A 15033-nucleotide genomic window follows, 5' to 3' on the forward strand; every position below is an offset into this window, starting at 1 on the left:
AGCGCATTCCTTTTGTGTCTACATTTAACAAGTTCTTTAGGATACTTAGGGACCTTATCACTAGGGGTACACATTTACGGGATCCACGTATAATGGTGTGCAAAAGAGGTTTACAGAAACATGTACTATATTCATATTTGGCATTCAAATTTTATACAAAAAACGTAACTGTTCCTACAATTTCCCAAACTATCATATCTAGGTGAGCAAGCGGAGTAACCACCCTGAAAAGGGCGACCCTACACTGAAACCTGGCCTACCTCTCCCTATATTTCCCTAACTAAAAATAGGGAGAAGAGAAGATAGTTAGGGAAATATAGGGTGAGGCAGGTTAAGTTCTAGTAAGGGGTTGCCCTTTTCAGGGTGGTTACTGCGCCTACTTATCTAGATGTTATAGTTTGGGGTATTGTAGGGTGCAGTTCGTTTTTTTAATATAATTTAATTACTAATAAAATTTGAATTTTAAAAATACAGTACACATTTCTGTGAAACTTTTTGTGTCTGACTAATTTTTTGCCTGATATTCTGTGACATACAGAAGAGGTTGGGATTTGAAAGACAGATTGATCAAATCTGATATTGGTAGAAAATCACAACAAGGAAGACGGACATTTTTGACTCAACCTAAGGGCTCGGTCAGATGAGAGTTTGTTTTTTTTGGCACCTTTTATTCTTGGATGCCTATGTTCAGAAGACTCGTGTATCTTTTTGCAGACCTAGACTTCAGGTGTGGTGACAGTCCTCTATGAGTTGCTGGGCTGGCTGATATGATTGATAGCCCAGCCAGCCAGTCGGCTACTTTATTAGTTTTGCTATTGGGCTGGCTGGGATGACTGATTGCCCAGCCGATCAATCAGGTTTTTTTGGTGTCTTTCTGAATACACCCTACTGGTTATACTATTTGTGTATCGGCCACATGCTGTGCCAGAGAACTATGATCCTCATAGTGTCAGTGTATTAGTTTAGTTTCAGTCAGCTTTGGAGAATTAGATCAATTAGCTTAAGGGTTTTAATATCAGTGTAGTTATTGTCAGATAGATTCGGATCAGTTCTGGTCTCTCTGTCATAGTGGCGTCATCCTTGAGGGTCCGGTCTGGTGTGGGTTCTGGTTCTCAGTTTCTAGTTACACTTGGCTGTATGACTATTATTCACCTGCATTTTTTCAAAAACAAGTTGTACCAGACGTGACATTGATTTACTGGTCCTGAAGCATTTTTTGGAGTTTGGTCATAATATTAGTCAGTTAAGATTTCCCATTATAGATTTGGTTTCCCGAGGCGTGGAGGAGTTAGGGAAAGACTTCTCAGCAAAAACTGTTGAGATGGATTTATGAGTTAGGCATAGGGCCTGAATTTGGATTTTACTATAAAACCATTTCAATTATATATATTCTCCCAGTTGGTTGTGCTTTTTACATTTTTTGTTTGTTTAATGTTTATTTTCATTTTCTTATATTTTATATTTGGTTTTTCCTTTGTATTATTTTACTAATTTTCTTTTTTGTTTTTTTCCGTAGATCTCCTGTTCAGAACTGAAAGTGCACTTTTCTGTATATATTTGTGATATTATTGTGGATTTTAATTATGTTTTTGGTTGTTTTAGGCGCTAATAACTGGAGTAATCTAGATATACTGCAGGTGGAACTCCATCTCCAGATTCTGGATGCCTTACTCAGAAGTTCTGATGCCCCTTTTATTAAGAAGAGAGTACTGCCATGCTTGTTTTATAATATATGGGAAAAGCAAGACCATGGATAAGGCTACAGCCTAAGGCCTTATTCACACAAGCATTTTTACGTGGCTATTTAGCTGTGATAAAAGGTCGGCCAGAAATCGCGACCATCTGAAGCGTTGGATTCCAATGCATTTGTTCAGCTGGCCGATGCTTAGCTGCGTAAAATTGTTGAGCCGGCAAAAATAGGACATACAGCGAACGATTTTAAACATACTCGGAAAAGATAGGTTTTTCCCTATCTTTCGGCCGATATACACTGGTGGTTCCTGTAGGCTTCTATGGGAGCTGCTGAAAAAGAGAGGGGGAAGGAGTTTAGCAGTAGCCAGCACTCCTAAAACATGGCAGGTGCCTCTATGTAGGCATTTGAAGTCATTCTGAGAATTTCCGTCTGTTTGTCTCATGATACTTTGGCCTTTCTCGCTTACTTTACATGTTTATACTGGTTGTCTCCATTACAATGGCGTAGCTATAGGGGGTATAAAAGTAACAGTCCCATCTGGTGCATGAGGGAGCCTAAATGTCACATAGGGGGCATCAGTATTTTATATGGCATACAGTAGTTGGGCAGGGAGCTCTGTTACAGATTTTGCACTGAGACAGAGGAACTTTAAGTTACAGCCCAGCACCTCTGATTAATTCTATTAAAGGACTTTTCCAATAAAAAAAAGTGGTAGTAGACTGTGGGGGTGGGGGGGCTGAGCAGTCATGTGCACAGTAAACAGTATTTGTCCACGTGTTGCGGGTAGGTGGTGTCCCAGACTCAGGATACGATGCAGCCAATGGGGTAGCCAAAATGTACAATAATTATTCAAGAACAAAGGAATGAAAGTGAACAAGGCACCTTAAAATGCCTTGTGGCTAACTATCGCTAGCTAAATCCTAAAATTAATTTTGCTTTGTACTTAATCCAAAATAATGCCAATGCTGTAAAAACATTATCAATAAGGCTATAAACTGATCAGTCCCATTGCACAGAAATATAAATCATGTAACATAACACAGTTTGTGTTTAAAGGGTTTCGAACCCACTTGCAAATGTCACTCCAATCCCTAACTGGCGCTCTGTATAAAATTTCGGTCCCACTGTGGCACAGCGCGTAATGAAAGTTCACTCATCCGTATAGTATGCTCCATATAGTTTGTAAATTAGTTAACAGACCTGTTGACCAAGTTTGTTCCTTGGCCCATATGTGCACACCTAATGTATACGTTGAGGCCAGCCTCACCTACAATTCATTTTATGAGAGTCAAAACTGCTACTGATCCAGGCTGGTCCGAGATAAGAAGTTTGATTCTACCACAGCTCCCTTAGATCTTTGTCACAGTTCAATGGTTTCCATCAGGTTGGGGCTGTAGCATGAATTCCTGTGCAGTATGACCACTGTCTCTCTGTTGGTTCCATGTAGCAGTAGTCTAGTTCCTTAGTTGGTTGCATGTAGTCTCTAGTTCCTTAGTGCAGTGCCTGCTTTCCTATTCTAGTGGTATCTTCTCGTCACAGTTTAACCAGCAGCTCCTCTCACTCTGCAACTGTCCCTGCACACACTGCTGCACATTATAAATTGTCCGTTTTATAGCCATGCATCATCCCACTACAAAGTTCCCACCGAGCATGCTTAGCTTCTGCTTCGCCAACATTTGGCACACAAGATAATTATGGTTCATTCTTAGTCCATCTCCATGGCAAAATTTTAACCCTTTAGTGTAGCCTCTTACCACTGGGATATCAACTAAATGCAATAAAGTAAATTTGCTAAGCTACTGTATACACTTTATGCGCCATAGCGGGCATTGTTATATTGTACAAGCATGCTAAACATGGGCCCTAATTCAGAATCTGTATTTACCTCTTAAATAAACATTTCATTTCCAATTATAACGGGAGCCTGCTGAAACAAAGGAATGTGAATGCCACTGTGTCTACATTGCACAATCACTATGGTCTATTCCAAAAGTGGGATAAATTGGGTTGTTCATTTCTGTCTAATTAATTATCCATAGCGGAGACATTACAAGCGGAATAAACAGTACAGGGAAAGGGCCATGTGTTCAATATTCCCCCTTTTTATTATCATTTAGGAGTACGCTTGGCTCACTGTGAAAGCTTAATTCATAAATGACAAATCATGTGTACAACTTGCGTAACAATATTTAATGCGAAAACAGAACAGCAATACCGTTGCAATCAAAATTGATTTATCCCCTATTCCAAATTACGTTTATTTCCAAATTTCCGAACAGCTGTTTGACAAAAAGAAAAAAAAAAAGAACAATTTAAACCGCTCGACACAACTATTATAACAAATGGTTTCTCCAAATTTAAATATTCACCACAAAATACCACTTTTAATGGCTACTGCAGTCTCAGAATTATTCAACCTCCCTAATAAAATCCCTTATAATAGCACACATTTACAAATCAGCTGTTGTCTCAAGCACACCTGATGCAACTAATCAAGGGTTTCGTTAGTTGCATCAGGTGTGCTTAATATCTCAAACTGCTTTTTTTATATTAGTAGAGGATACATATCCATATATTGCTATTCACTAGGATCTTTCTCTGGTATATATATATATCCTTCTTTAGTGGGATTTTGTGCATTTTATTGACATGAGTTGTTGTTTGATAAAACCTTTTAGCAAATATTTAATAACGATAATACAGGAGTCTTTTTTTTGTAAGGTGACAGATGTGTAGAGGAAACATTTGTAATGTATTTGCTGGGTGATGTGTAAGTACTGAAGGGATTGGTAGAGAGGAGAAGCAGCAGTATACTTCCCATTTCGCCGGTGCCTGGTTCCCACTGCTCTCCACTTCCTGATGCTGAGATAATGTCAGGGACATGTGGCCACTGCAGCTATTGACCAGCTCACTTTGGCAGGTGAATAGCTGCCGCAGTCGCATGTGTCCATGTTGGGATGCCATCGCTGCTGCAGCAGGAAGTGAAGACCTGTAGAAGACAGGGCACTGGCAGAATGGAGCATCGGGAGTCTTGAGGAGGTAAGTATGGCTTATTTTATGTTTCTCTACCACCATAAGCAAGTTAGAAACATTTTTTTAAAAGTTTTTTCAGCTAGATAAACCCTTTAAACCTAAAAATCATGTAAGCCATATGTTTATTCATTTTCTCTGAATTCTTTTTATATACACAAGGACATAAAAGTTGAAGCAAGGACTACCAGTTACAAAATAACATAAATACCTTTAGCACCCACATTGCAGCATGGGGAGAAATTCTCCCTTCCACTTAACACTTCATCCTGGATAAAGCGCTGTGTGGGTGCGGCACTATTAGAGCAGGTGAAGGAGAATCCAGGAAAAAATAAAATACACTATTTATTCTGATATATTAAAAACACAGAGAGGTGGTCGGCATCCTTCTATGTTTTTAATATATCAGAATTAATAGTTTTTTGCTTTTCCCTGGATCCTCCTTTTCCTGTTCCTACCAGATAGGCTTGAAGATTAAGATTACCATGTAGGGGGTATTCTATGAAACGGTTAGTCTTTAGTCACCCATTAACCTCCTTCTTGTAGACCTGTGAACCCATGCCAAGAATGCACTCTGTCTTTGTAGTTGGCACAAAATTGTAAATGTCTTATATTTGGCACATCATATTTATATTTCTAGGTCAATGAAGAGTTTATGAGAACGCTAAAAGCAATGTTTCCGAGCGTGTTAATATCTTCTGTGTAACCAAAAAATATACATGCAGGAGTAGGGCTGTGTACGCCACAAAGACTGTACATTTATGTTATATTTATACCTGCAGAATTAGGGCGTGTTCATATTTCTGGGCTTTTTTCATTACGTTCCCGTTGCTCTTTAATAGCCAGAAATGCGTAGTATTCTGCACTATTCTAAGTCAATGCGATCAGTTACAAAATAGATCATAAGGATCTGCCATATCCATTATGTGCCAATGTGAGGAAGAAAAAAATATATATTCCCTACATGTTTCTTATGGGGTGCATTAGCTGCTTCATACAAGTTTACCCAGCATCGCTGTCCATCCTCATTGTTGGTAAGTCACTACCTTTCACTGTCTTGCTCACAATGACTCTTGGTTGCAACCCTGCAATCATACAACTCACCCAACTCTGCATAGTAAGAGCATGATCCCAGATCACTGGGTGGCTACCCAGCCACAGTCCAAGTCCTTGTTGTCAAAGGACCACTTGCATTAACAGCAAAACAATAGTAGAATTTACTTCAAACTGTTCATGATAACTTCAAACCGGTCAATGTTAAAAGGCCAACTTCATCTTGTCATAGGTTATCTTCCCCTTGTATACTAGGTGATCCTTCACAGGAGGAGGAATTCTTCTCTAGTCCAACTTTTTTAAATTGATATACCCCTCTTCTGTGATTTGTATGTGACATTAGTGTAGGAACTCGCCAGAAAATGGGGACCCTTGTCGTTGGGTTGTGAGCTTATGTATTTTGGCCAAAAATTAAAGCAATAACTGATATTCACCGGTATTTTTTGTAGCAAGTTGTCTGGCTTTAAATCTTGGGGCATCCAGGGTGTCAGCGTGCTACACTTTTGGGGTGCAGGGCAACCTGTATGGTGCACTACACATATCATTTGGACTGGCACCCTTTCTATCCCTAATGTTACCATGCTGCGGTTGCTGGTCCTCCTGGGGCAGCGGGGTGCGGGGTCCCGCGGTCAGGGAGCGTTCCCCCGGCTTGTGGTCCGGCTACCAGGGGCGCGGGTGCCTGGCCGTCATGGTGCTGGTGGCGCGCGGCAACGTGCGCACGCGCACCTGGGAGTGCAGCTGCACGAGCTCCCTTTTATTATGTTCAGTTGGGAGTTGGCGGTCTCCCTCTCTTCGCCCCTGGGCGGAGGCTTTTGTTTAAAGGTCGGGCAGAGACTGGCAATCACTGCCAGTTATTGGTTTTCCTCAGTGTGCTAGCTAGTCTGCCTCTGTTGGTCTCCTGCTTCTGTCAGCTTGTCTGCTATACTGTGCTATTATCCTCCAGGTTTTTCCATCTGCCTAAGTTCTTCTTAGTATTGTTCATGTTGGTTATTTACATCTGCCTTTTCTGTAGGTATTCTACCATTTCTATCTAGGTACGCCAGAGTGCCTTTTTCGGTCCCTAGTGAGAGTAGGGACGCTGCCCAGTTGCCCACCTAGGGTTAGTCAGGAGTAGAGGCAAGTAGGCAGGGACAGGGGTTGTGAGTGAGATCTAGGGTACCCAGGCTGGCGTATCAAGGATAGTATACCGTAACACCTAATCTATGTGCAAGTATAATACTAAGCAGCCACTTCCCTCAATATATGGTAGGTATATGAGTGGCTGTACATCAGTATTTTGCACCTGTGTAATGCTCCTCCACATAGCAATTTCGCTGTTTGCATGCTATAGGGATGTGGTGCCTATACATGCCCTTGTACTTTGTATTAGTATATCTGCAAGTATATGGCCACATTCTGTGATTTTTTTTTTTAACGGATACATCCCTCTTCGGTTATTTCTAGTCCAACGTTTGTCAACAGAGACCCCTTGAGTTCATTCCAATATTCTTGACCAGTCACTTGCTCACAGGACTGAACATATACACAGGCCCCTTCTTTGGCTCCAGGCTGGCTAATTTCTTGCTGGATACAGGTCATTAGCTTGTTTTTAGGTCTGAAGGTCTCACACAGCCCGAAGACCTACTGATTGAATAGCTGGAGTTATCACACAATCCACACAGTCTCTCAGAGATGGCCTACTTTGAGACAGAAATTCCTACCAAAAGGTCACAGGACATTTCCCTTGGTCGGCTCACCCAATGCCTCCCCATGATGATACTGGGGCCTTGCTGCACTGTACTACTCTGGCACTTCTGAACCTCTGGCTACCTGTCACAACTTAGGAAGCCCAATCACATGGCCTCCACTCAGCTCAGTCAGCTTTCAGCCCACCGATTAGACGAGCTCAGGGCCTACTTTCTTCCTCGGGCTAACAGCAAGTCTGCCTGAGACCTCATGTGGTTGCATGCCTACTCTCCCTGTGTGGCGTTAAACACTACTCTTAAATCACTCTGCCGTTTCCTACCATCATTGTGGTGTAACATTCTAGCACTCCGAGCTCACACCTACATCAGTGCCAGGCTATCCCTGGTCCTATGCTGACACGAGTACCTCTTCCTGCAGCCTGGCAGCCAGGAAACTACTATTCGAGTTTCCAATCTTCCCTAACAGAGCATGGTGCCTCCACTGTATAACGGGGCCCGACCGTCTTAAACAATGCAAAGGCTCAATGCTGCACAGTGAATACATGGCACATTACAGTACATACAGTTTATTCACATGGTGTTTACATACCATACACATATAACCAGGGGTGTACGGAACGTGGAGGCAAGCCAAGCCATGCTGCTGCTATGAGGCTCATGGAACGAGGGGGCACAGAAATGTTTGGTTCCACCCTCTTTTCTGCTGGCTAGACCCAGTGCAGGACTCTGCTTTCCAGGTGAATTGAATTGTTTGAAAACAAAGGTGTTGGGAAATGTAATTTTAAGGGTTATGGAAAGGGAGTGGAGAGGAAAGCAAACACCGGAGCCATCTGTCCTGGGGGCCATAATCCAGCACCTTAATAAAGGGTACATTTTTATCTTTGCTATAGGGTCCGTTCTCTTCGACTACATATAACAACTACAGAAAATATTAATTAACAGTCCTCTTAAATAACCACACCACTAATTTGGGCTGGGGGGGGGGGGGGGGGGGATAACATTTAGCCCCTTTACAATGTGTCAATACTTTGTTCTAAGTCTATGCAGGTTATCTGAAGTTCTGTATCCGTCAAGATTGAGCTCTAAATGCCATAAAGATTATTTGAGAAATTCATTAGCATATAATTTTTGGACATATTTGAATAAAAAAAGGGGTAATATTCTATTTAAAGGGGTTGTCCAGGGAGACTAGATATTTACATGGACCTGCAGAGTTGGAATATCACTGCTGGCCCAGTTCTGACACCGAGTCACATGGTATGGCCCTTCTCTCCATGCCCCTCACACCATTGGGGGGCTGGCTGTTTGGCTCATCTTAATAACTGAACAGAAGGTGGCCAGATAAGCCCCGATGACCATGATGGGCACAGACAGAGGAGCCATACTACCTGACCCTGTGTCGGAAATGAGTCAGAAATGGAGGTGCCAACGCTGCAGGTTCATGTAAGTTTTTAACCTCCCTAGATAACCCTTTTAAGTTTCTTTGTAGGTTGTAAAATCTTATAGTCGCTGACAGAGGCGTAACTTGAAGCTTCTGGGCCCCAATGCAAAATCTGTAACAAGGCCCCCAACTATAATGCTTTATTCATAGTACTGGGCTCTCTATATGGAGAAGAGAGGCCTTATGGGTCCCCTAAGGCTCCTGGGTCCTGGTGCAACCGCATCCCCTAAGGTTACGCCCCTGCATTCATACTCATCTCTCTTGTCAAGCTGTATCCCCTTACATAATTTTAGAAAACAAATACTGTAATTTCTGAAATCCCGCTGCTAGAAATTCCTCTGTTTTCCATTATTGCACCACTTACATGGACAGATAATAGGGGTGACAGAATACACAAGTTAAAACTTGATTAAAACACAAGAAAACATGACCTGGCAGCTCATTGGCAATGGAGTTGATTAATTTGATGTTAATGTGATACTGACTTTCAGTACAATGCTGTAGCTTGTACATTACAAATACATTTCAGCATGCTGGAAAACCCAACAGTCTTGGCTGAGACAGTCCATTCTCACATGTTTTAAATTAGTGTAATGATGCTGATACAGTCTATGCTGCAATTCAGCACCCAGAAGACCTGCTGCTGACCCCAACATTTGTGGCTCATTATGCATGTGCAAGGAAAGTTCCAGCGAGCAGAATTCACAGACCTCACTATCCCGCTGACAGAGGAATGTAATATTCTATGCAGTGTGGAGAACTGCGGAATTTCCTGCAAGTTGTCATACTTGGGACACAATGTGAGACGTTAAGGCTGGGGTTACATGACAACATTGAAATGCAAATAAGTGGCAAAAAATAAGCTTGTCTGTCAAGTTGGAGTTACTCAAGTATGTTAATGCGTGATTTGCTTATGAATTGCGTATCACTCAGACTTCAGGTTTTTATTAAAACCTCATAAAAAGGCTTTACTTTTTGGTGCAAAGAATGTTAGGTCAAATATTGACTCAAAGGGTAGCAACCATCTGATAGGTGGCTCTGTGGAGCCACTCATTTGCATAGAATTTGGTGCAGAATTCACAGCCTCATTTAACCCCTTAGTGATGGAGCTTTTTTGTTTTTTTCCATATGTGTTTTTTCCTCCTCACTTTTAAAAAAATCGTAGCTCCTTTATTTATCCATCGACGTCGCTGTATGAGGGCTTGTTTTTTGCGGGATGAGTTGTATTTTTTAATGGTACTATTTATTGAACCATATAATGTACTGAAAAACTTTTTAAAATTTTTAAGCGAGAAATGGAAGAAAAAACGACATTCCACCATCTTTCGGTGTGTTCTGTTTCTACGGCGCACAAACTACAACAAAAATAACTTTCTATGGTTGTACGATTACTACAATACCAAACTTATATAGTTTTTTTTTTGCTGTACTACTTGTATTTTTTTAAGATATTTAATTTTTTAAAATGATTTTCTGTGTCCATTTTCTGCGCACAATAACTTTTTTATTTTTCTGTCGGCATAGTTGTGCGAGAGGTCATTTTGTGCGATACGTCCTGTCATTTCCGTTGGTACCATTTTCACATACAATTGACTTTTTGATCGCTTTTTATTACATTTTTTCTCGGAGATAGGGTGACCAAAAAAGTGCATTTCGGGCGTTCTTTTTTTTTTTTTTTTGGACCACGTTCACCGTGCGGGCTAAATAATACATTACTTTGATAGATCAGACTTTTATGGATACAGCGATACCAAACACGTATTTTCAGTTTATTATGATTTTTTTATTGCAAATATGGCAAAAGGGTGTTTTTTTGAACTTTTATTACTTTTTTTAAAATAATTTTTTAATAATTACTAAAACATTATTGATCTTATTTTTACACTTTCTTTTAGTCCTCCTAGTGGACTACAACCAGCGATGCTTTGATCACTCCTACAGTATGACGTAATGCTATCATACTGTTTTTTGACAGGCAGTCTTTCAAGCCACCCCACGGCCCCTGGCTGTCATGACACCTGCACGGCTCCCCCGATCTCACTGCGGGGGAACCGTACGGGACCCCCGAACATTGTTTGGGGGATTTAAATGCCGCTGTCAGAATTGACAGTGGCATTTAAAGGGTTAATAGCCGCGATTAGCCGAACGGCGGATTGCGGCTATTGCCCGCGGGTGTCAGCTATAATACACAGCTGACGCCCGCACTGTATGGAGGGAGATAGCGGCACTATCTCCCTCCATACACATCCTGCAACAGCAGGACGTAAAAGCACTAAAGGGCTGTCTCAAAGGGGTTAAAGAGGTGGAAACCTCCTGCAAATCCAGTGCTATAATTCTCACACTGCAGATTTAAAGGGGTTGTCCCGCGCCGAAACGGGTTTGTTTTTTTTTTTCAACCCCCCCCCCCGTTCGGCGCGAGACAACCCCGATGCAGGGACGTAAAAAAAAAAACGCTCAGCGCTTACCTTAATCCCCGCGCTCCGGTGACTTCTATACTTACCGGTGAAGATGGCCGCCGGGATCCTCTTCCTCCGTGGACCGCAGCTCTTCTGTGCGGTCCATTGCCGATTCCAGCCTCCTGATTGGCTGGAATCGGCACGTGACGGGGCGGAGCTACACGGAGCTACACGGAGCCCCATTGAAGAAAGCAGAAGACCCGGACTGCGCAAGCACGTCTAATTTGGCCATTCGACCATTTTAGACGGCGAAAATTAGTCGGCACCATGGAGACGAGGACGCCAGCAGCGGAGCAGGTAAGTGAATAACTTTTTATAACTTCTGTATGGCTCATAATTAATGCACAATGTACATTACAAAGTGCATTATTATGGCCATACAGAAGTGTATAGACCCACTTGCTGCCGCGGGACAACCCCTTTAAGTCCTGCACTGCTGGTCCATTTCCACTGCAAATTTTTCCTGCAGCATGTGGATGACGTTTTGAAAATCTCATCCGCATTGCTGCTACTGTAAACGCCGCTGATTTTCCATACAAAAGGTCCAGAAGGAAAATCCATGGAAAATCCACAAGGACACAAATTACCCCCCAGACTCGCCATGATGGCCTCCTACCTAGCCAAACCAGAACCCTACTGTGCACTAATGTAGGGCACGCACCATAAATAAGTAAATCAAAAATGCATAAATCTTGTTATGTGTATAGCGCCAACTTATTCCACAGCACTTTCAGGTAATTTATTTTTTTTGATGTACACCTAGATTTTTAGTCACCCATTCCATCCTTATACATTTCTATAACATACTTTCTGAGGTCTACCAAAAGTTCTTTGCATCAAGGCATGGCTCACACTGATCAATCTTTTCTGAGAAGAACAGATCCATCAGCAACCAGGCTTTGTATCCCTTTAATTAACAAGCAAAGCATCTGTGAAACCCATACTTCCTATCTCATCTCTTTAATTGAAACAACTTTTTCTTGGAGTAGTTATTAATATAGAGGCTACCTTACTTTATTTTTCCCTACATTGTGGATCTGTACTCAATAAAAGACATGAACGACACAACTGTATGTGTGTTAGTAGTTTAGTTAGATTGGGTTTGCCTGTAATTGTGACTTCGATACTTATCAGACCATACTTAATGTAGAAATGAAGATGATTGCAAAGGGTTCACTTACTCTTTCTTGAAACTATAGATTCAGACTTATCATTGCTTTGTTTCAGAAGCTAAAATGACCAGTTTGGCTGCAAAACATAAGGGTACATCAACACACGGCCGAAGCAACTATGTAACTTCATTTCTATAGGGATTTCAGAAATGCATGTGCTGCGAAAAAAAAAAAACATTCAGATGTATGGAATGGATTTTTCAGTTGCAGACATTTTGGTAACAAATCTGCTGTGTGTGAACACACCCCGGGTACATTCCGCACGTGTGGTAAAGGCTCCTCACAGAAACTGCCAACAGACATTAAGGTCATGGGATTACGTCATTTAACTGCATGGGTGGGACTTCACTAGAATACCTTATACTGTACTTGTGTCTATGTATACCAGCAGGATTTTTACAAGGGATCACAGGTAGAATTAGCATACACAATATATAGGATACATAATATATTGGTATATTGCGATATTTATTTATTATGCTTGTGTTAGGGTGGTCTCACACCTGCGTTTGGAGTTCTTTTTAAACTGATCAGTTTTTAAGTGGATGTGGACTGATTACAAACTGAAGCAGAACTGATGCATGCATGCAAATAACTTTTTTGGGGTAGAGTAGCTAATAATTGGATATGCAGGTCATTGCACACTCCATGAGTTTCAGGGTGCATTCAGACGACCGTATATCGGCCGGGTATTCACGCTGGCCGATATACGACGTCTCTCTCTGCAGGGGGAGGAGGCTGGAAGAGCTGGGAGCAGTGCTCTGAGCTCCCGCCCCTCTCTGCCTCCTCTCCGCCCTCTGCACTATTTGCAATGAGGAGAGGTGGGATGGGGGTGGAGCTAATTCCCGGCACTTAGTCCCACCCCCATCCCGCCTCCTCTCATTGCAAATAGTGCAGAGGGGCGGAGAGGAGGCAGAGAGGGGGCGGGAGCTCAGTGCACTGCTCCCGACTCTTCCAGCCTCCTCCCCCTGCAGAGAGAGACGCCGTATATCGGCCGGCGTGAGAACCCAGCCGATATACGGTCATCTGAATGCACCCTCATTCTGGGAGATCTGCCAGAGCTCATCCTTTAAGACAGCACAATACACACAATACACAGTCCTGGCTGGTGGGTGGGGGCTGGGCTTCTCCCTCCCGCTTTTCTTCTTGGCCTTCCTTTCCCTACCTCTCCCCTTCTTTCCCTCTGGTCACCTATTGCTTTGGTTTGCAGTATACTGATAAAAAGGATCCATTCAAAACTGAAGCAGACTAAAGCCCTTCACTTTGCTTCCCTCTGTCATTGACTTTAATGCAAAAATCAAAATAAAAAGCTGCTTTCCATTTTTTGGACGGGAACAATAACACTGCAAGCTGTGCTTTTTTTCCACTCAGCGACCGAAAACGGAGTCAAACTAAACCCAAACTGAGAGTAAAAAATGTATGTCTCTCTATGGGTACAGTTAGCTTCCATTTTTGTAATTTAAAAAGAAAAAAGGAAAACAAAAGACTGAGGGACAGGCACAGATGTGACACCCCCCCTTACATTTCCAATAAATACCATTAATCTAGTATAAAATTGTCAATTTTCATAATATTACAATTTTATTTGTTGACCAGTGCCGTCTTCAGTCCATAATTAGCTGTGGATGTCTGAATATGTTCTACTATTGGATATTCTAGCATGTTCTACTTCTGATTCCATTGGGGTGTAATTACATGTGTCATTTCTTGTTGTATTTTTTACAAAAGTCAAGGGAAAACTGCAGCATTTTTACAAAAATGACACAATTTGGCTTCTGATTATATAATCTGAGGCTAATACTGTGACCAAAAATGACTCCTATAGAGTAAATACATGTTTAGAATTCCAAAGGATTTGTGCTTTTTAAGTATTCTTGAACCTGGAAAACAAAAGTAGAATGTAAATAAGCAGTTATTGTTAGTTCTCACCCAGGATAATGAAACTAAAGACAACATTAACATTGGAAACAAGTTCTCCTATGGTGAAGTAGCAATACAATAAACTGGTCAAAAGACAACATTCAGAACCATTTATCAACCAAAAAAATACAAATTGTTTGCTAAATTTATGATTCAATCTTCTCTTTGGTTGGTTGGGCGGATGGGTATTATTGTATCTTGACACCACCAGAAGCTAGGGGTTTGACAGGAGGAACACCCCTCTCACACCCCTCTCACAATCACTGTAACATGGCAGCATTAAAATGTTATAGTGTAAGGCTAAGAAGTAATGTAACTCGCACTCTAAGATCCCCTGCTCACAGATGCCGCCCTCACTGCTTGTGTTTGGCCGCCGGAACTCTCAGCTCCCTGTTCGCCAGAGCCCCGCTCAGAGCTGCCAATCTCAATGCTTCTGCTCCTCCAGCGGGACTCTGGATGGATGCCGCTCTCCTGCTGACTCTCTGTCTCCCCGCCCTGCAGGGGTCGGTATGTCAAAGTAAAATCGGGTGGGGGTGCCTCTTGCGGTGCACCGTCGGCTGCCCAGCAAAGGCCGCTTCATGAC

The 15033-nt window shown here is 42.1% G+C and overlaps 1 protein-coding gene across 1 annotated transcript in view; it reads right to left on the bottom strand.

Moving 5' to 3' along the window:
- Positions 1-14047: 14047 nt before the first annotated feature.
- The window catches only part of LOC136573326 (uncharacterized), a 93165-nt gene continuing 92179 nt past the window's right edge, over positions 14048-15033 (bottom strand). Inside the window, exon 11 of the mRNA XM_066574616.1 lies at positions 14048-14410. Within this exon, the coding sequence (XP_066430713.1) occupies positions 14369-14410 (42 nt within the window). The 3' untranslated portion in view covers positions 14048-14368. The remainder of the gene's footprint in view (positions 14411-15033) is intronic.

The sequence above is a fragment of the Eleutherodactylus coqui genome, chromosome 7 (assembly GCF_035609145.1).
Source record: "Eleutherodactylus coqui strain aEleCoq1 chromosome 7, aEleCoq1.hap1, whole genome shotgun sequence".
In the NCBI taxonomy this organism is placed as follows: domain Eukaryota; kingdom Metazoa; phylum Chordata; class Amphibia; order Anura; family Eleutherodactylidae; genus Eleutherodactylus; species Eleutherodactylus coqui.